This window comes from Callorhinchus milii, unplaced genomic scaffold, assembly GCF_018977255.1.
Source record: "Callorhinchus milii isolate IMCB2004 unplaced genomic scaffold, IMCB_Cmil_1.0 Scaffold4, whole genome shotgun sequence".
NCBI lineage: Eukaryota > Metazoa > Chordata > Chondrichthyes > Chimaeriformes > Callorhinchidae > Callorhinchus > Callorhinchus milii.
Genome location: NW_024704745.1, coordinates 51,588,478 through 51,611,139, shown reverse-complemented (window position 1 = coordinate 51,611,139; position 22,662 = coordinate 51,588,478). Strand labels below are relative to the sequence as shown.

General features: G+C 43.1%; 1 protein-coding gene across 1 annotated transcript in view; it reads left to right on the top strand.

Annotated features, from left to right (window-relative positions):
* The first annotated feature begins 471 nt into the window (after positions 1-471).
* med14 (mediator complex subunit 14) overlaps positions 472-22,662 on the top strand; it is a 43,816-nt gene continuing 21,625 nt past the window's right edge. Inside the window, exons 1-13 of the mRNA XM_042334287.1 lie at positions 472-668; positions 11,328-11,354; positions 12,929-13,034; positions 13,993-14,166; positions 14,677-14,806; positions 15,377-15,505; positions 16,301-16,408; positions 17,659-17,791; positions 19,260-19,410; positions 19,517-19,628; positions 20,177-20,302; positions 21,496-21,574; positions 22,354-22,513. Of these exons, the coding sequence (XP_042190221.1) occupies positions 472-668; positions 11,328-11,354; positions 12,929-13,034; positions 13,993-14,166; positions 14,677-14,806; positions 15,377-15,505; positions 16,301-16,408; positions 17,659-17,791; positions 19,260-19,410; positions 19,517-19,628; positions 20,177-20,302; positions 21,496-21,574; positions 22,354-22,513 (1,632 nt within the window). The remainder of the gene's footprint in view (positions 669-11,327; positions 11,355-12,928; positions 13,035-13,992; positions 14,167-14,676; positions 14,807-15,376; positions 15,506-16,300; positions 16,409-17,658; positions 17,792-19,259; positions 19,411-19,516; positions 19,629-20,176; positions 20,303-21,495; positions 21,575-22,353; positions 22,514-22,662) is intronic.

Here is a 22,662-nt window from a genome sequence, read left to right as displayed (position 1 = left end):
GTTTAAAAATGAGGCACCCGCCCAGACCATGATTTAACGCACAGCACAAGATAAACCCGCCCAATTGGGCGTGAAGCCGCCCAATCCGGCGACGTGGAGTGACAAGCCTGCACCTCCCTCTGCGTGTGTGTGTGTGTGAGGGGGGGGAAGGGGGTAGGAGCGGAGTGTCCTTCCGGGTCATGGTTCGCGTTCACTTCCTGGTTTGCATCAACATGGCGGAGGCCGTCCGCTCGCGGCGGCGTTTGCTCCCCCGATAGAGAGAAAGGAAACCAATCAAATCGCCTTCCACCCCGGGGAGGGTCCCAGCCGCCGCCGCCGCCGTTGTATGGACGGAGCCTGAGGCCGCCCGCTCGCTCTCAGCTGATCCCCGCCCTACAGCGGACAGACAGACAGACAGACGGACAGAGGTCGCTTCCCCCATTGACTGGCGGCCGGGGCCCGGGCAGCGGGTCCGGGCAGCGAGCGGAAGCCATGGCCCCGGTTCAGGTGGAGACTTCGCAGCTGGTGTCGGCGGGCGGCCCGCCCTCGGCCCCCCCGCCTTCGGCAGCCGCGGCCGCGGCGGCGGCAGCAGCGGCCGCGGCCGCCGCCAGCCCCGGTGTGCGGCTCAGCATGCTGATCGACTTCCTACTGCAGAGGACCTACCAGGAGATCACGGTGCTGGCCGACCTGTGAGTAACAGTCACAGCCAGCGGGGGTCGGGCAGGGGGTCTGGGACACGAGAGTGGGGGGGGGGGGTCCAGGCTACTCCTCGCCATAGCAACTCCAGCCTCTCACACTGCTCTTTTCTCTTTGACCGAGCCTTCAGCTCCCCTCTCGACTCTCTTCCCCCTCCTCGCTCCCTCCCTTCCCTCCCCTCACCCTGACCATTTCCCCCTCCTCGCTCCCTCCCTTCCCTCCCCTCACCCTGACCATTTCCCCCCTCCTCGCTCCCTCCCTTCCCTCCCCTCACCCTGACCATTTCCCCCCTCCTCGCTCCCTCCCTTCCCTCCCCTCACCCTGACCATTTCCCCCCTCCTCGCTCCCTCCCTTCCCTCCCCTCACCCTGACCATTTCCCCCCTGCTCGGGTCATGACCCAACTGTGCAGCGCCTTGGGACGTCCTCCTGACGTGAAAGGCGCTTTATAAATGGAATCTTGTTGTTGTTGTTGTTGCTCCACAGTGAACCTTCCTTACCTTTGGTATCAGCGCCTTTCGCGTCGGGAGGACGTCTTCGAAGCTCTCGCTGCGGAGTGCGGCGACTCTTATATTTTTCCGTGAAAGTCGTCGCAAAACATCCGTCCTTCGCTGAAGCTTTTTTTTTCTTTTTCTGCGCCGTTGCAAACAAATCCAAACGGTTTCTTATCGGGGGAGAGGCGGTGGGGGGGGGAAGGGGTGGTCAGAAGGGAAATACTTTTATTCAAGTTGCATTTCTGATTTTAAGCAGCAAATGGGTTTGTTTGATGCCCGAGCTGCTAAAGAGCGACTTCTTTAAGATTTATTTAGTTATGTGTTTAGTTGGAGTTGAGTGATGATTACTTTGTTATATATGATGATTGAACGGTGCTGTGATGCTGCTGCTTATTTACAACAAATCCTCTCGCTCTTCTATCCTGGGGATCGGTTCTACCCTTTCAACTGTAGGGTCAGATTTTCTATAATGAGGTGCTGGTGAGGTACTGGAACTAATGTATACTGTCCGGCAACAACAAATATTGTATCCTCATACATTTAACTGTAAGATAGGCAAACATAGACATAGGTGTAATGCTTCGTATAGAGATGATCAGTTATGTTTCAACAGAAGTGCCACACCGACTGCCCCATTCCCCACCGTACTCGCCAGCCACCCCAGACACAGACCCGGGGAGCCAACCTCTCCTCCCTCATCCCCATCCCCCCCACCCCTGCCTCATAACCTGGACACCGCTCCCTCCCCACACACTCTCCTGTCAACCGCTCCCTCCACATCGGACTACAAAACGTCCGCTCCCTCTGTAATAAGGCCCTGGTCATCAGACATCATGGCCTTAACTGAAACCTGGCTCACCCCAAGCGACACCTTCCCCCTCACGGAGGCCACGCCACCCGGCTACACCTCCCACCACATCCCTCGCCCCAACCGCCGTGGCGGTGGTATAGCCCTTATCTCAAGGACACCACTTGCCCTATCCCCCTACTCCTCTGGCTCTTTCCCCTCTTTTGAGCACCTCACCCTCTCCTACCCCTCCCATCTCTCACTCAAAATCCTCCTCCTCTACCGGACCCCTAAAACCTCCCCCACCCTCATCTCCGACATTTCTACCCTCCTAACATCTCTCTGCCTCTGCTCTGATCGCCTCATCATCCTGGGCGACTTCAACCTGCACTTCACTCCCTCCTGCTCCACCTCCTCAGACTTCTCCTCCCTCCTCTCCTCGCTCAACCTCTCCCTCCACATCAACTCCGCCACTCACATTCACGGCCACCCACTCGATTTGGTGATCACCCGGGGCCTCAGTGTCTCGGATGTCACCATTACCGACAAGGCCATCTCCGATCACCACTTCATCTCCTTCACCACCTCCACCCCCTCCCTACCTCCACCAGACCCACCACCATCTTCTACCGCCCCTGGAAGAAGTTACCCCCACAATCCCTAACCGCTGCCTTGGAGTCCTCTGAACTCCTCTCCCTCTGGCCTTCATCCCTCACTGACCCCTCTTCTGCTCTCACCCTCCTCCACAACACCCTCTCCTCCACACTCGACACTCTTGCCCCCATCACCTCCCGTACTGTCTCCTACTCTCGCTCCTCCCCCTGGTTCACATCCCACCTCCTCTCACGTAAGAACCAGGTGTGGGCTGCTGAACGCACCTGCCTCAAATCTGGCCTAACGGTCCACCGGCAAATCTGGCTGGACCTCCTCAAAACATACCGCTACACTCTAGCCTCGGCCAAGTCATCCTTCTACTCCAGGATAATCCTGGAGGCGAAGAACAACCCCAGGTTTCTGTTCTCCACCACATCTCGACTCCACCGTCCCCCCCGCCACCCCGTGCAGGTCATCTCCTCCAACCTTCACTGCGAGGAGATGCTGGATTTCCTTGAATCCAAAATCAAGGGAATCCGCTCCGCGGCCATTGCCCCTCCAACTTCCACCCACCTCACACCCCTTCCCTCCCACACTCCGACTCCTACCCATCCTCCCCTACACGCCTTCGAACACGTTTCCCCACCCTCTGTCACCAATCTCATCCTGTCCTTGAAACCCACCACCTGCTCCCTGGACCCCATCCCCACTCCACTGCTTATCTCTCAGCTCCACCTCCTTGCCCCACATATCACAGACATCGTCAACCTGTCCCTCTCCTCTGGCTCTGTTCCCATTCCCCTCAAAACTGCCACCATCACTCCCACACTGAAAAAACCCTCCCTTGATGCGTCACAGCTATCAAGCTACCGGCCCATCTCCAACCTCCCCTTCCGGTCCAAGGTCCTTGAAAGAGTTGTCGCCTCCCAGCTACGCTCTTTCCACTCCACTCATGCATTATTCGAACCCCTTGAGTCGGGTTTCCGTGCTGCCCATAGCACAGAAACTGCTCTGGTCAAGGTCACCAATGACATCCTGACCATCTGTGACCAGGGCTCCCTCTGCCTCCTCGTCCTCCTCGACCTCTCGGCAGCATTTGATATGGTCGACCACTCTATCCTCTTCCACTACTTGTCCTCCCACCTCAACCTTCAAGGCCCTGTCCTTGAGTGGTTTAGGTCGTACCTCTCCCACCATCTTCATTTTGTTTCCACTAACGGCTTTTCCTCCAGCCCCCTCACTGTCTGGTGCGGTGTCCCTCAGGGCTCTGTCCTCGGTCCCCTCCTCTTCACCCTCTATATGCTCCCCCTTTGGTGACATCATCCGCAGACATGGGGTTAACTTCCACATGTATGCGGATGACACCCAACTCTACCTTTCCTCTTCTACCCTCAACTCCACGACCACCGATGTCCTGACAGCCTGCCTGTCCGACATCGAGTCCTGGACGAGAGACAACTTTCTTCAGCTCAACGTGCGCAAAACTGAGGCCCTCCTGATTGGCTCACGTCAGCGCCTCCGCACCTCAGGCGCTGACAGCATCAGCATCCAAGGCTGCACTCTCCACCTCTCAAAGCCAGTCAGGAACCTCGGGTTCTGTTCGACCCTGAGCTGTCCTTTCTCCCTCATATCCGCACCACAACTGGCACCACCTTCCATCACCTCCGGAATGTCGCCAGACTACGGCACTACCTCACCCCTCACGCTGCTGAAACTCTGGTCCACGCCTTTATCACCTCAAGGCCGGACTACGGGAACTCTCTCCTCGTCGACCTTCCCGGCACCTCCCTCCACAAGCTGCAGGTCATTCAGAACTCTGCAGCTCGTGTACTGTCCCGCACCAGGCTTCGCGATCACATCACTCCCACCCTCGCTCGCCTCCACTGGCTCCCCATCCCCCAGAGGATTGATTTCAAGATCCTCACCTACAAGGCCATTCAAGGCCTTGCTCCCTCCTACCTCTCCAACCTACTATCCCCCTACTTACCTGCCTTTAACCTCCGTTCCTCTGGCTCCAGTCTGCTCCACATCCCCCGCCCCAACCGCCCTACCATCAGTGGCCGGGCCTTCAGCCTCTCAGCCCCGAGGCTCTGGAACTCCATCCCCCAGTGCCTTCGCCGCCTCCTCCCTTTCCTCCTTCAAGGCCGGTCTCAAGACCTTTCTCCTCAACTGTGCCTTCACCTCCCCTCTCGACTCTCTAACCCCTCCTCGCTCCCTCCCTTCCCTCCCCTCACCCTGACCATTTCCCCCCTGCTCGGGTCCCGACCCAACTGTACAGCGCCTTGGGACGTCCTCCCGACGTGAAAAGCGCTTTATAAATGCAATCTTATTGTTGTTGAAAAATCCGTCATTGTTTTCAATTTAAGTTGTGGGCTGTTAATATTCCTACCACACATTGTAGCCCGCTTTTGACTTAGAAAAGTTTATTGCATGCGTTGAAGGAATGAAATGTTGAAGGACCAATTTGCTTTAAGATTCTGCAGTTGATGATAAACACTGTTGATAGTGTTTTGGTCACAAAAAATATAAAAACGGGTAGATCAATTTTTTTTATCAAAAACAGACTTACGTTCTATTTACCCTAAATTTATAATGATTAGAAATTTATTTTAGTGTGTTCAGGCCAAGCAGAGTCCACTTGTTCAATCTGTCCATCTACTAAGAAAGTATATCTGTGTTCTATTTGTATAGGGAACCCTGTTACAGTGTCCATTTGTATAGTACAGCCTTATACACTGACATCCTGTAGATCCACGCTAACTGGAAGCACAGTAGCACAGTGTACCCAGATTCTGATGCTGACAAACTGAAGTCCTCAACTTTAAAATGGTTGACTTCCAGACTATCAGGTCACCGGTGGCAAAACTTCCTGTGCGTAATGTGTGCTATGTCCAGAAAATGTTGTTGATATTGCTATATTGCTTCATGAAGGAAGTTGGTAATTTTTTCACCCTTTGCCTAAAATGTGGTTTCTGAATTTTCGGACCAAGCAAACCACATTGTCTGATGTCGACCAACTAGCGACTATCCTTTTTGACGAGATGGGCTTGGGGGCTAATTGTGGTCGCTTTGGAGCTGAACTGGTGGTGTCGGTAATTTAGTTCCTGAGCCAGGTGGGTACCGCAGTACTCCAGAGCACTGCAATCAGCCTGATAACAGCACAGTCAGACTGATTCATCAACAGGACTTGGAAGGCAGACTAGACACTGGGGGCAGGGAGTCTTCCCACAAAGCTCCCTTTAACCCTGCAAGCCAAAGCCCTACCTGGACAAGTAGGTTGCAGGAAAGTTTGCCAGTGCTTTCAATGGCAAGCTATGTGGTTTTAGCTGCTTCGACTCCAGCAGTACTCCAATGCCACTCTGGGGTCCCCAAGCCTTGGAATTAATTGAATAGGATGTGTCCCTTCAGGGAGAGACTGCACGTCTCATTCCAATAAACATTTCTGGAATTTCCATGTATCGGGCAGACAGGCCTTCTCTGCTGTCACAGTTTTCATGACGGAGAGGGGTCTGTCTGAGATTTCTCTGAGAGCAAATGCCTAACCTTTGGGTTAACAGCATGTGTGGTGCCATGATGTTGATTGGAAAATGCAGTGTGGAATATTGTGTTGGCAGATCTAAACCGCCGAGCCTGAAGCATTACAGCCATCCACAACCAAAACTCCTTATTTTGTAGATAAATAGAAATTGTTGAAAAATGTATTCAAATAGGGTTGAATTTGTACATAAAGTTGCCTCATTAATCCAAGTCTCTAACGCTGTGCTTAACTCACTTTTTTTCCAAACCAATTCTTCTGTTTTGTTATGAACATTTACATTTACAAATATTCCCACTGATGGAGTGGATAAATGTTTCTGAGTTGTATTGCTGAGTAAAGTTTCAGATTTGATCTCTGGTCTATGATAGGAAAACAAAGTGTCAGCCAGAGGTTCAGCTTCCAGTTGCTAACCAGGGTCAGCCTGGTTCACTCTTGCCTCTAAGTCAGTTAACCCATGTCTTCAAGCCCCACTGGGACTGACAAACCAGTACAGTGCCAGGAGTGCTGGGTTGTTGGAGGTGCCATCCTTGGATGAAATGTTAAACCAGCAAGTTAGATGAGGGAGTTTCTTCCGCGGCTGTGACCAAAAATCCTGAGATAAAATTGGTTGTTCATTTTGTGGCAGTTTGTGGAACATTGCGATGGGCAAAATTGGCTGCTGTGTTTGCCTACAAAGTGTACAGTCGCTACACTGTGCAGTAAATCCTATGAAGCGCAAAAGGCATGATATCAAATGCATGGATTAATATTATTAACTGCTTCATGTGTGGAGTATCAACAGTATTGTGTAATTATTATTTCAAAAAACTGAATCATTGAGGATAAAATAAATTATAAATGAAAAAAGTGAGTGTCACACATGAAGAATATGCGCTTGTGTTAGACGTGGGTTATTTGACTGGAGCCTGTGGAAACATGCCCAACATGACTCAGTGTTTTCAGGCATTGAGAGGAGGGGAAAGTAATTGGGTGGGATGGGTGGGGAAATCCTTAAAATTTACTGTGATTGTTGCTCCAAGCCTATCGTTGCAGTTGCTTTAACATATTGGCTTTGTAAGACATGACATCTGGGATTTGATTTAATGCTAAAAGTAGCATGGAATATGACTAATTGCATTTGAATGGGATGTACCTAACTGTCAGCTTTTAAATGGATGAGCACACTTGGAACTGTAACTGGAAAGAGCCAAGTAATGTAGTCCAAACATAGATCATGATAGGACTTTTCTAAACTCAAAATTGAATAGGCATGTGATGAATTCAACTGTGGATCAGTCTCTGATCTTCTTAGCTGTCCTGGCATCTTGCATTGTTCTGTTAGGGACTCACCATTTCACATGTCAATGAAACACATCTTATAGTTTGTGTTACGCAGGAGCAGTTTCTTTCAGCAACTCGCAATTCAGATACTCTGGTCTAATGCTACCTTTTGTTCTTCAAAACAAATTACAGTAATTTGCTTTGATCTGGAGAACCCAATGGTAAGGCTCTGTTTGAAATTGATGTTGATTTGGGGATTCTTGATCATTTTCCGATTTCAGTTATCCATCAAATTCTCCATTTATGTCAAATAAAGTTGTACTGTTTTGTTCAATGATTGTCACCTTAAACTTCACTGTTCTTTCATTTGCTTCATGGTAAATTTAGTTTATTTCCTCTCTGAGATGCAAACAGACAGGTTTAAGTGCTCTGGAATGCTACCCTGTGTGAGGGGCGCTATATGAATACATATTGTTGTTGTAGGTGGTATTATATGTAGTTGCTTGCTTGTTTTTTCAGCTCGGGAGGGAAGAAATTAAATTAAGGTGGGTCTTGAATCCTCATTGTTTTGGAAATTGACAACATGGTAAAGATAGTATTGGCATATCACAGATTTAGATGTTCTCACAAATCAGTTTCTCCATTGTTAACTAGCATAATTTTTTTTACCTTGATTTGATCTAGAATCTTGTATGAAATACATCTCAGATACAGATTGTGAAGATTTACTAGCTACTTCTGGCTACTTATTGTAGAAGAGAGGAATATACTGATGGATTTATTAGACCTATTACTGAGACGTGGTTATAGGGAGACCAAGGGTGGGAGCTGAACATTCCGGGCTATTCGACATATAGGAAAGATAGGCAATGTGGAAAACGAGATGGGGGGAGGGGAGTAGCACTGCTAGTAAAGGATGAGATAAGAACAGTAGAGAGGAAGGATTTTAAATCAGAAAATCAGGATGTAGAGTTAGTATGGGTGGAGGTAAGAAACAACAAGGGGCAGAAAACACGAGTGGGAGTAGTTTATAGACCCCCAAACTGCATTTACAGTATTGGGCAGGGTATTAATCAGGAAATTAGAGGAGCATGTAGCAAGGGTAATATACTAATAGTGGGTGATTTCAATCTTCATATGGACTGGGAAAACCAAATTGGCAAAAGTAAATTGGAGGATGAGTTTATAGAATGCATTAGAGATAGTTTTCTAGAACAGTATGCCGAGGAACCAACCAGGGAACAGGCTATCCTAGATCTTGGTTTAAGAACATAAGAATTAGGAGTAGGCCATTCGGCCCCTCGAGCCTGTCCCGCCATTCCATAAGATCATGGCTGATCTTCAGACCTAACTCTAATTACCTGCCCTATCCCCATATCCCCTAATCCCTCTATTTTTTTTAAAAATCTATCAGTCTCAGCCTTGAAAATGTCCAAAGACTGAGCATCTACAGCTTTTTGGGGTAATGAATTCCATTTGTGTAATGAAGTAGGGCTAATCTGGAAGTTAAGGCTCCTCTAGGGCAGAGTGACCATAACATGATGGAATTTAACATTAAGTTAGAGAGTGACATAATTGATTGAATCCAAAGCAAGAGTCTTAAATTTAAATAAAGCCAACTTTGCAGGTACGAGAGAAGATTTGGCTAAAATAGACTGGGAAATTAGATTTAAAAATATGACGGTAGACCAGAAATGGCAAATGTTTAAAGATATAGATAATTCCCAGTGATCACATATTCCCTTGAAAAATAAATAAAAATACCACAAGAAATGTGGTTCAACCTTGGCTAACTAGAGAAGTTAGGGAAAGTATAAAATTAAAAGAAGAGGCCTATAATACTGCCAAAAAGAGCAGTAAACGTGAGGATTGGGAGGGCTTTAAAGAACAGCAAAGGAAAACCAAGAAACTGATTAAGAGGGAGAAAATGGAATACAAGGGTGAACTAGCTAGGAACATAAAGACAGATTGTAAGAGTTTTTACAAGTACATAAAGAGGAAGAGATGTGGGTCCATTGCAGGCAGAGACTGGAGAAATTATAATGGGGAATAAAGAAGTGGCAGAGCCATTAAAAAATATTTTGCTTCTGTCTTCACGTTAGAGGACACTGAAAACTTACCGAAAATAGAGGGGAACCTGGAGGCTAATGTTAGTGAGGAACTTAACACAATGAACATCAGTAAAGCAATAGTACTAGAGTAATTGATAGGATTAAAAACCGATAAATCCCCTGGACCCGATGGCCTGCATCCTAGGGTTTTAAAAGAGATAGCTGCAGAGATAGTGGATGCTTTGTTTTTGGTCTTTTAAAATTCCCTGGATTCTGGAATGGTTCCCAGTGATTGGAAGGTTGCAAACGTAAAGCCAATGTTAAAGTTAGTCTGATATCAGTGGTAGGGAAGTTGTCGTGGGGTACTTAGAAAATCACAACATGATTAGGCAGAGTCAACATTGCTTTACGAAAGATAGATGGGACAGTGCAGCTCACATCCATCTCCAAAAACGAAAGGGAAATCATGTTTAACAAATCTTATAGTGTTTTTTGAGGATGTAACTAGCAGGTTAGATAGGGGGGAACCAGTAGATGTGGTGTATTTGGATTTCCAGAAGGTATTCAACAAGGTGCCACTTAAAAGGCTGTTGCATAAGATTAGAGCCCATGGAATTAAAGGTAATATTAGTATGGATTGGAGACTGGTTAACAGGAAGAAAACAGAGAGTAGGGATAAATGGGTCCTTCTCAGATTGACAAGATGTGACTAGTGGAGTGCCACAAGGATCAGTGCTTGGGCCTCAATTATTTACAGTCTATATCAATGATTTAGATGAGGAAATAGAACTTAACATATCTAAATTCGCGGACGATACGGAGATAGGTGGGAGAGTAAGCTGTGAGGATGACACACGGAGAATGCAAAGGGAAATAGATAGGCTAAGTGAGTGGGCAAGAAGGTGGCAGATGGAGTATAACGTGGGGAAGTGTGAAGTTATTCACCTAGGTAGTAAAAATAGAAAAGCGGATTATTTTCTAGAGGGGGAGAGACTAGGTAGTGTTAGTGTTCAGAGGGATTTGGGTTTCCTTCTACACCAGTCACAATAAGTTAGTATGCAGGTACAGCAAGCAACTAGGAAGGCTAATGCCATGTTGACGTTTGTTGCAAAAGGGTTAGAGTACAAGAGTAGGGAAGTCTTGCTGCAGTTGTATAAGGCCTTGGTTAGACTGCACCTAGAATATTGTGTGCAGTTTTGGTCTCCTTTTAAGAAAGGACATACTCACCTTAGAGGAGGTGCAGCGTAGGTTGGTTCCTGGGATGAGGGGGTTGACATATGAGGATAGGTTGAGTAAACTAGGCCTATATTCTCTAGAATATAGAAGAATTAAAAGTGATATTATAGAAACCTATAAGATTCTTAAGGGTCTTGACAGGGTAGATGCTGTGAGACTGTTTCCCCTGGTTGGAGAATATAAAACTAGGAGTCATAGTCTCAAGATTGAGGATCAGCCTTTTTGAACTGAGTTGAAACATTTCTTCACTCAGAGGGCAGTGAATTTGTAGAATTCTCTACCCCAGAAGGCTGTAGATGTTCAGTCCTTGAACATATTCAAGACTGAGGTTGATAGATTTCTATAGGATAGAGGGATTAAGGGATATGGGGATAGGGCGGTAAATGGAATTAGGTTAGAAGATCAGCCATGATCTTATTAAATGGCAGGGAAGGCTCGAGGGGCCGAATGGCCTACTCCTGCTCCTACGTCTTATGGTCTTATTTTTTTAAAATAATATGGATTTGTTTTACCTTAACTTTGGTTGATGAGCTACCAACACATTGATATGCTTAGTTTGGAGACTGCTCTTATTATACACTTGGTCCATAATAATGAGGTACAGTTTTTATGTTCAAAACCACATATTGTTGCAGATTTTACTATTCATCATTGAATTTATTGGGAAGTAAGTTATTTTATTTTTGTTTTACAGGTTGCCCAGAAAGACTGATATGGAACGGTATGTGATTTTCCTTTCCTTCTCCCACTTTGCTTTTTTTCCCCACTTGTGTTGCATGGTTTTAGAGATTTTAAAAAAAGGCAATTGAGAACTTAATGATAACTATATGTGTAACACATTACACACTAGTCTACTTGCCCGGTACAGCAACTTATTGTAGTTTTCCATTTTGCAGTGTTTCGCGAGAGCTTAGAGAGCACTCAGTAATGATATTGTCAGGCACACTGGATATTTATTAAAATGTTGTCATTCAGAATAATTAGGAGGGAGGGAGAAATAGAAAAAAAATTATGTTTTTATTCTCTACTCTGAAGTGGGATTCAGAGATTTAGAAATTCTGTCTGCTTGAATGATCTTGCACCATTGCTGATCAATTTATGGTTATTTGCCAAACTGACAACGCTTGTTAAAATTAAGTTCCCAAGAAGTTGTGCGTTGGACAAGTGGACAATGGCTAATGTATTGCATGGGTGCAATACAGCTGTGACATTTTGGAGTTACTTAACATGCAATATATAGATGATGTATGTAAACTTATATTCAAATATGTTTTTAGGGTTCCAAATCCCACTTCAGATTTATTTTTCTGGATCCAAAAGTCTATTTTCATGGGAGTGCATTCAATTTTATGAAACGGATATTTTCTGTGTACAACAGTGAGGTTTCCAATTATTTCTCTTTGAGACTCTATTTGTCTCTTGACCTCTTATTATTAATTGATAGATGGGACAGTGCAGCTCACATCCATCTCCAAAAACGTATCAATGTTGTTCCTTGATCTAGCTGATAGTTGAAAGTGTCTGATAAGAGGGAACAATGATTGGAAAGGGTACCTGGTGCAGGACATTTTAGGACAGACACTAGTAAAAATTTGCTTCCACAAAATGTAATTGATGGCTGGAACAGGAATGATGATTGGGGCCAGGATTCTGGACTTATTTTGGAGACTGCTTATTGCTGTACTGGGAAGATGTAGAGATAATTGTAGTCTGAATAAATGAGCTCAAATGGACTAAAAACTCCTTAATATGGAGATCTGATTGTATTCTAATTTACATATTTTATTTCAATTAATATGAAGTTAGTACTGAATGTATTTGTTTACCAATCTCTTGATTCATTAATCTGTCTTTAAAAATTCCTGAATGTTATTTTTTGGCATTGCTGGGACAATGTGGTGGTGCAGTTCTTTAGGAGCCCCAGTGTGCAGTACTGCCGAATGATACAGTGCCAGATTGGTCTCCCTCTCAGCTAATTTCCCAAGCTTAGGTGTACTACTCTGGGAGACAGAGATCAGATATCTGTTGACAAGCACAGCAAGAGAATCCATACCAGACACTATTGCTTGTCTCGAGCTATAGTGGAGACATGGCGCCATGTCTATTTGTCCAACGTCTTAGTAGAAGCATGAATGGTCTGGTGAGATGCAATAGGGAAAAAATAGGATGGGAAATTAGATGGTGATGCCTTAATTTTGATTAATTAATTAATGTTAATTTTGTACAATGAGTTAAACAAAAAGATCATTATATTGGTGCAACAAGAAAATAACTTTCATTTGCTTCTCTCCACAGGAAAATTGAAATTGTGCAGTTTGCTAGTCGGACACGTCAACTCTTTGTGCGTCTGCTGGCATTGGTAAAATGGGCCAGTAATGCAGGAAAGGTGGAAAAATGTGCGGTAAGAGAGATGAAACCTGCATTATTAAAAAAATTCTCTGTGGCAGGTAACATCCCTGTCTTAAGAAATGAGCAGGATAGTTGTTCCAAGGTTTCTGCTAATTCCTCATTATAATTTGCCATGTGGAGATGGACAATTGAAACCTGGGTGACTGTTTCTCTACATTTTATTAATCTGTAGGAAGCTTCTGGTCTCTCTCTTTACCTTTCTGTGGAAAAGGAAGGTAAGAATACAAAATGGAAACTCAACACGAGTTATTGCAGAGGCCAAGAATCTAATATTAATTTATAATTTTTGTAAAAAGTTCAAGTTCCTACTACAGTACTTGTGTGTCATTTCCCAGTTCCAGGAACTATTCCTGTCTCCTATTCTGTATTGGAATTATTTTGAGATTTATTAACTCAAACAATTTGTGGACTATTATCAATTTATCTGCTCTGATAATATAAAATAAGTTTTACACCAAGGTAATTGAATAGTTATTTTCAGTCTGAAAGTATTGTAATTTTTTCAGTTATGTAAAAAAATTATACTGTAACATGTGTGTATTATATGTAAAATGAATATGTTTTATACATATCCTATTCATATTTATTCCCCCTGATAAAACAACTGTTTTCACAGTTTTGGCTGAGTTGAAGGGTTCATCTTTGGGAATGTTGGGGAAACTTATTTATTTTCACTCATTGAAAGTCTCCAAAGGAAGCATGCCCTTCCATTTTGTGTACAATTTAACTTTCATATTCATCCAAGTCAGGTGAAAATGTTAGCTCAAGGTGAGATTTGTTTTTCACCACTTCTTCACAATTCTCCTGAAAGCATTCAGTTCATGTTTGTAGCGGTTAGGTTCTTCATTTCACCCTTATAACTTGCCCTGTTACAATAAAGTACACTTGTTGCACATTTTATTGGTATTAAATGCATTGCCATTGATTGTCTTTCCGTATTTTTGTTACAGATGATATCGAATTTCCTGGATCAGCAGGCATTTCTCTTTGTGGACACCGCTGATCGAATGGCATCGTTAGCAAGAGATGCATTGGTTCATGCGCGCCTGCCAAGCTTTGCGATTCCATTTGCCATTGATGTTCTAACTACAGGCTCGTACCCTCGCTTACCGAGTTGCATTCGGGTAAGCTTTTCTCTGAACTCATCAAAACGGGAGTTATTTTATATTTAATACATCTGATTTCATATCCTTTTTTCGAAACATAGAAAAATCACACAGTAAGAGGTCATTTAGCCAATCAAGCAAGTTCACCATTTTATTGGACTTTTAATCCTTTTGCCTGCCCTTTTGCTATATCCCTTTATACCTCTACTGCCCAAGAACTGTATTTGTCTATTTTTCAAATAAATATTCCTATTGATTCATCCCTATTGGTTTTATATCTTTCCTATAACTGGATGCACAACATTGTCTACCCAGAGAAACTGACCTTGATAAAGATCATTGCTTTTTATTTTAAATGGTTTAGTTATGTTTTGAAATGTTATGTTATGAAAATACTTTTTATTTTCAAAGTATTCAAAACTAATGCCTTTTACATTTCATTGAACTTATTTCTTATAGGTTTTGCATGCTACAATGAGTTTCTAATTAAAACATAAATTCAGTTTCTTGTGTTTTTATTGCCAACAGGATAAAATCATTCCTCCAAACCCGATAACCAAGAATGAGAAACTGGCCACGCTTCATCAGCTCAATCAGATTCTGAGACATCGATTGGTTACCACAGACCTGCCTCCACAACTGGCAAACCTTACAGTTGGTAAGAATCTTCATTTTATTAACCACAAGGTTATACTATAAAGAACCAATAATTTTTTTTTGGTTTTTTTTTGTGTGCTACGCTTGGTCCAGCACATAATGGTGTTGCATTTACAAGTATCCGCCTGGTGTTAAAGCTACCACAATATTAGATGTCTGCTAATGGGGACTGTCAGTGAGATAATAAACAGAGTTCCTCTTGTGAGGGAGAACAGGCAGAGCATCATTGTAATTTCCTCCATTGGGCCCACATTGCAACATGTCAATCATATGAGATGGGAGTTGAAGCAAGTGGATTGTGTGTATGGACTACAATTTATGCATGTAAATTCCATGATTTACGAAGGCTTCACAGTGGCAAAATGTTAGTTTAACTTTCTCCATAGACATCACTGATTTTAAGTTTTCAAACATTTTCCAGTAATTGATCTTACACAAATTTAGAAATGTTTTTCAATTGGAAACTTTCATTTAAAGAAATCTTTGAGTCTCCAATGAAAGGCCAATTTGCATTGTGTTGAGCAGTGTAAATGCTAAACTCTGACTGAAAAATTCTGCCCTTTTTATAAAGCCAATGGACGTGTGAAATTCCGTGTTGAAGGGGAATTTGAAGCCACACTCACAGTGATGGGGGACGATCCAGAAATCCCATGGCGATTGCTCAAACTAGAAATTCTAGTGGAAGACAAGGAAACGGGAGGTAAAGTGTGTTCCAAATTGGTATAATCTAATTTAGGTATATGGATATTTGCTGAGCAGTTGGCGGTGGGATTTCAGAGGTAGAGTTGGGGAGGCCGTAGAGGGATTTGAACACGAAGACAGGAATCTTGAGTTCAAATCTGCTGTAGGGTTGGGAGATAGTGGAGCTAAAAGAGGATGGGGGTGATCGACTGTACTTACAGCCACCTCTGGCTTGGAGTCAGGCTCCGCCACTGTTAAGCGCTCTGATGCTCTACCCTGCATGGAGCGCGCTATATAAGTGCAAGTTGTTGTTGTTGATAGGTTTACAGGGTCTTGTGTGGACGCGAGAATTCAGGACGGTCTGCAGCTTGTGTAGGGAAGAGCTGGGAAGTCTGACAAGCAAGACATTCAGATAATCCAGTCTAGAGGTGGTAAATAAGTGAATGAGTGTCTCAGCAGTTCAGGGGGCGACATAGTGGTAGAGGTGGGTGATGTAGGGAGGTGAGAGAATGATGTAGAACTTAGAGGATAGTTGGGAGGTGAACAGATCACCAAGGTTTTGTACTACTACATGAAAAGCAGTGTGCATCCATGCAGATCAATGTGGTTTATATCTGAAGTGAGAAGGTGCTGATGGGAGCCTGCCTGTTGCTCCCATTTTCCTCAGTAATCCTTAATCTTTTAATCAATTAACTGATTATGTTGGGTTGCCACTGTAAATTTCAGACAGATTTAACTGTTGACTCTGACATCTCTTCATCAGTTAGAATTTAAAGTCTTTAAAATTGCATTGATCTGGGTGTTTGCATTGCAGATGGTCGTGCTCTGGTCCACAGTATACAGATCCACTTCATTCACCGTCTGGTACAGTCCAGACTCTTTGCTGATGAGAAACCACTGCAAGACATGTACAACTGTTTGCGTATCCTCCAACCTCTGTCTTAAAGCTTTAATATATTGTGTGGAATATATTTTTAGCAAAGTTCAGTAAAGTACTGATTATAAACATCTGCTGCTTACTGAATTTTGAACCTATAATTAAGTTGTACAAAGTAATTACCATTAACATTTTAATCTACATTAAGTAAACACATATATTTGCAAGAGTAATAAAATGGTTGCATGTTCTATCTTGTTTCAAACTGAAGAACAGCATATTTTAACGTGTCAACCAAGAAGTGCAGGTTTTTCTTGGCCCAATTTGTAAATCAACTGAAGGAATTTATTGATTTATTTTGGTTTAATTATAATAATAATCCTTGCATTTGACATACAGCTTTTGATGTCAGGAGAATGGTTAAAAGTATCGTGACGATTTTTTAAAGGCAAACGCAGTAGCCAATTTCTACACATCACAGCAATGTCCCACAAGCAGCCAGGTTGTGAATGAACAAAGATTATTGGCCAGGAAACCGCGAGAAACTCCCTTCTCTTTTTGAATAGTGCCAAAGGATCTTTAATGTCCTCCTGAATGGGCAGATGGGACCTTGGTTTAACTTAAAAGAGTATCACAGCAAATACTGTAAAGTGGATTTAACTGAATTTGTGGTCGAAACATAGCAGCCAGTTTTCACACAGCATCGTCTCATAAACAGCCATGGAGTGAGTGACCAATTTTATTTGGGAGATTGTTGGCGAGGACACTGTGAGATGCTCCCTTCTCTTTTCAAATAGTGCAGCGGGTCTGTAAAGTCCACCCAAACAGGCAGGTGGGACCTCTGTTTAATGTCTCCTCCGAAGGATAGCACCTCCAACAATGCATACCCCAGAATTGCACCTGGAATGTTACCTTAGACTAAATGCTAGTCAAGGTCAGCAGCAATGTTCCATTACACACCAACAATATTAATTGAATAATAATTGTTGTCTACAAATGTTTGTCTACTCTGAAATGAACTTCAAGGCCAAGTCTAAACAAATTTGTGTTGCAAGATTTCCTTCAAAGGTAATCTTGCATTTCTTCAAAGGAAATTAACATTTACTTCAGAGGTAATCTTGGGAATGGGATTCCGATATTGCACTTCTTAATCACTAATAATAATATCAGCATTTTTATATCTGATAAATGATCTGAAACATTTTGTTTCTTTATTTTGCTCATTCTGACGTGGTAACCAGACTTGTTTTGAATGTTACTTTTTTCTTTTAGTCTTCCTTAACTTTTCCATCTAGACTCGTTCTGTCTGTCGCTCCAGTTAGAAGTATTACACTCGCAGGCACAGATGCTCATACGTGAACGATGGGGTGACCTTGTTCAGGTTGAGCGGTATCTACCTGGAAAATGCCTGACCTTGGTGGTTTGGAAGTGAGTAACATGTTAACAGATGTTGATATATAATGTAGGTGGGATGTAACATCAGTGGGGTTGTTTCCCAGCTGCCAGTCATCATTTGATACCTTGTTCACATAGCCATCATTCAATGTAAGCTTTGACAATGTTAGTATTGCAGCCAAACTCCATCCTGATATTCTTCACAGACCTTCCAGCAGGAGTCAAGATAGACACCAGGAAGTATTTGTTCTTACCCAGAGAATAACTAACAACTGGAACAGGTTACCGGGAAGGTTGATTGAGGCCAGGATTTGTTTTAAAAGCATCTTGATACTGCGATTGGGAGGACAATGGGGTGGATATTTTGGAAAGATGAGATCAAAAGGCCCTAAGGCACTTCTTCACCTGAACCTTTCTTGTGATATTGTGAGTCTCGGATAATGATCAGGAACGGGGAACCTGGCTGATTGTCTCTGCACCCCTCAGGGACACTGAACCAATTGTAGCATCTCAAATACTTGCCTGAAAGCTAATAGCAAGATTCTCTGTGTGCCAGCGTGCTGCATCAGGTGATACTGCCTTTACCTAATTGGCCATCAGGGAAGCTCACTTTGGTGGCTGAGTAACTTGCCTAGTGTTTTAGCAGCCTCTCCTTATATTGCTTATAGTACAGTTTGTGCGTCCATTTTAATTAACCTCCAGGTATGATGCCTTTGGCCCCTGAACCTTTTATTATTTTCAAAAAATTATGATTATTCATTAGAACTGCTTGTTGCATACATTGCAGTTCTCCATTGGTAGATTATGGCACTGCTCATTTCAGTGTAAGCCTTAACAATGAGTTAAACTCAGAAAATACAGTCTATTTAATGAAAACTTTCCATTAACTTGCAACGGTACGTCTGTTGTCAGAAGCTACATGTCAACTGATTTTAGATTTTGAATTTAATATGCCATTAATTTCTTGCATAGGAGTACAGTGGAGCCCCGTTGTAACAAGGTAATTAGGGCCCATAAATTTTCAACCAGTGCTATCATTGGGATGTGACCACTGATCAGTGCAATAATGTGGTGCAATCCCTGGTCAACACTCCATGTGCATGCGAGCATAAATCCAGCTCGTTTCAAAACACCAGCTGGCTTTTTACATGCCTGAAAAGAATGGCAAACTCTGGGTCATTAGGTTACTGTAGACATCACATATGTGCAACAAGCGAAGAATGACTGATTCATGATCATTCGGATGTCGCTGATGTAAATGATGTTGGCAGCGACCTGGTGATCCATTGTCAGATTTTGTTTGCACGCGGAAAACGGGCAGGCTCACTTCAAAATGCCATTTAGCTTCCTCTATGCTTGAATTTTTTGGAAAGTAAATGTTGGGGTTCACTCCAACATCAGTGAGCCCATTTTAGAATGAAGCATGTTAGCACAGGGTCCTGCTCTATACAGACAAAAACTTCACTTTTGTGCTATTCAATGTGGTTGTTTTATATTTTAGTCAACAAGTTGTGGGAAGAAAGACAGGCAGTGCCTCTGCTCACAAGGTCAACATAAAGATTGATGAAAGTGACTGCTCAAAACCCTTACAAATATCTCATGATCCACCATTACCAGCTTGTGATTCTAAGTTAATAGAACGTGCTATGAAGGTAAGATTTTTTTTGTTATTGTTTTAAGCAGGCAAGTCGCTTCCAATTGTATCAACTGTTGCTGAAACAAAATGTTTGTTTTCTCTTAATTGTGATTGTTCTACAGATCGATCACCTCTCTGTGGAGAAGCTGTTGATAGACAGCGTCCATGCACGTTCTCATCAGAAACTGCAGGAACTGAAAGCCATTCTCAAGAGCTACAACCCCAATGACAATGGTATGTTCCAAGTGATTTGAATCTCGATAGAAATACTTTTCTTGTTTTATCTAATATTTGATGTTTTCACCAGAAAAAAAACATTTATAGGTTAGCCTAAAGTGCTTCCTGTACTATTGTTTTCACAACTGTTACTATATATAATATATACGCGTCGAAGATGTGATAAGGCACTATATCAAATACAAGGATTATTATATTTATTATTATCTTGTGTGCAGTGACATTTTACATCTGGGCTGAACTAATGTACTAAAGAGCAGAGAATTCAATTCAATTCAATCGTCCAACTTCTCTGATAACTGAGTTTCAGTTCATTTTCAGGTGTGTGTGTCGGGATGGGGGGTAGGCAGTAAAGATCTCTTGGATAGTTGTTTATGGTAAAAGAATAGACATTTGGCAGACATTAACTTGTGGTCTCTCACTGTTTTAAGTATTGTTCTGAAATATAATTTCTTTAGCTTCATTTTCATGTGCAAATATAACAAAGAAAAAAAAATCCTCGCTTACAAACTGTATTTAATCTAATGTTTTTTTTGAACAAACAGCCTTCATAGAAACCGCTCTGCCTACCTTGGTTATTCCTATCTTGGAACCCTGTGGTCGGTCTGAATGTCTTCACGTTTTCGTGGATCTGCATTCAGGAATGTTCCAGCCAATGTTGTATGGAATTGGTAAGCATAAAATTCTGTGTAGTTGAGGCGATTATGAACTTGAATACAATAGGAATAGGCAATGCTCTCTTATAATGGATCTGTCTACTAGAGGGAAGAGTTTCCAGTCTCTGATCTGTCATTTCCTTAATTTTAAATACCTTAGCTGAATCGCCCTTTAACGTAACGTCCTCCAAGGAATATAACCTCAGACTCTTGTAGCTAAGCCCTTCAACCCAGATATTAACCAAGTGAAGCTGTGCTGGATACCCTCTAGTGAGTAAGGTCTGAAGCTCTAACTGGTAAATTCATTGCGACGACAACAGCTTGGATTTATATAGCGCCCTCCACGCCGGACTGCGACTCAGAGTGCTTTACAGTAACGGATCCTGGCGCTGAGCTAGGGGGATGGGGAGGAAGGTGACCAAAGGCGCGGTCGAAGAGAAAAGTCTTCAGCAGAGACCTGAAAATAGAAAGGGAGCGAGGCGAAGGGAGTTCCAGAGCCTCGGGCCATAGTGGCTGAAGGCACGGCCGCTGAAGGTGGAGCGGAGGACTCAGGACGAGGAGGAGGCCAGACCCGGAGGAACGAAGGCAATGGGTACTGTTTTGAGGAGAGAGGAGGTCAGAGAGGTAGGGGGGGTGCAGAGGACTGGAGGGATTTGAATACAAGGGTGAGGATCTTGAAGTCGATCCTCTCTGGGACAGGCAGCCAGTGCAGTCTAGATACTCCCTGTGAAACAGCCGTTGATATCACTTCCATCCCCGACCTGTGTTGAGTATACTGGAAAATGGATGTGTGCACTTGATGGGTAAAGACTGTATGAGTTCGGCTGTGATACCTCATCTAGTGAAATATTCTGCCAACATTCACCAACTGGGTTCACACCTAAAGAACAGCCTTCAGAGTGAGGTAGTGGATAGTGCCTGTGTAAATATCCCAGCAAGACCAGGAAAGGAAGATGCCACATGCCATCAATTCCAGTTTGTTCATACCTTCTTGCAGGTTTTGTTATTACCTCTGTGCATGTATTTCTGCAGATTTTACTTGGGTTATTCATATATTGAAATAAGTGCGTACACTAACCAGTTTATAAAGGCCTGAAGAAAAATGATTACTATATTTTAAGTTGCCTAAATATTTGTTTTCCTATTTTCTCTCTGTTTTTTAATGATCTATTGACTTACTGCATATCATCTCCCTTCGCTTAACTTAGATCAGACTACATTGGATGATATTGAAAAGTCTATCAATGATGAGATGAAGAGAATTATTCCTTGGCTTCAGCAGCTGAAGTAAGTATGAAAAGGAAGCACAAGTCAGTAGGGCTAAAATTTGTTTGTAGCCGAAAATAAGACCTGAATAACTAAACAGTTTGTAATTTTTCAGTTGTCAGTGAGGAACCAAAATGTTGTCCAATGACTTGATTTATCTTTTGAAGTGAAATGTATGAACTTGGCCCAACTAGAGAGCCGTGAAGCCTCAGTTTTGGATTCTTGTCTTAGCTAATCCTAGCATATAAATTGATGCCTCAAGTATTGAATTCAGTGCATTAAAAACACTTATAGCAAACTTCTTTGGATTGTGCATTTAATACAATGTGGCAGAATTTGTAGTGATTTTAAACTTGGCAACGTGCGGTAAGTTGGACATTAATTTGGCTCATTGGAGGAGCTGTGTCAGAATGGCTGGCTAATTGTTTTACTTTTATGAAAGAAGTTGCAGTCTTGGGCACTTTTTAGGTTTATGTGCGAAGTGGAGTGGCATGGTATATTATGTTGAAGTCCCAAGATTGATAGGATGGACGTTTCAGGCACTTCTGAAAGCAAGGAGATTCAAAGCGAGTCATTCTAGTTGTTTTTGTGCATCTCCTTGCAGTCAGTTGTTGAGTAACACTGAAGGCCTTGTCATAGCTTTCCATTTTCTCCTCCTGTAGGAAAGTGGCTTGGGGTAAAAGGGCAGGAAATCAGGAATCAATTCACAAAATGAAGTCGCAAGGCCTTTTCCTCACATTTACCTTACCTTAGGATAATGTTATTTGTTCAATTTAACCTTGGAAAATGCTTTCTTCCAGGTTCTGGCTTGGACAACAGCGATGCAAACAATCTGTGAAACACCTGCCCACAGTATGCAGTGAGACGTTGCATCTTTCGAACCTCTCCACTCACCAAGTTGGGAATCTCTCAAAGCACAAACTTTTCATCAAGCTGACTCGACTTCCACAATATTACATTGTAAGTACAGTAAGATGCCCGAATAGAGATTTGTTCTTCAATTATGGTAAACATTAACTTGGACTCGTTTCACATTCTTGTAACTAGTAATCGAAATTTAGTTTACAGCAGAGCTTTTTTCAATCCATCTCTTCCAGCTCATTCTGTGA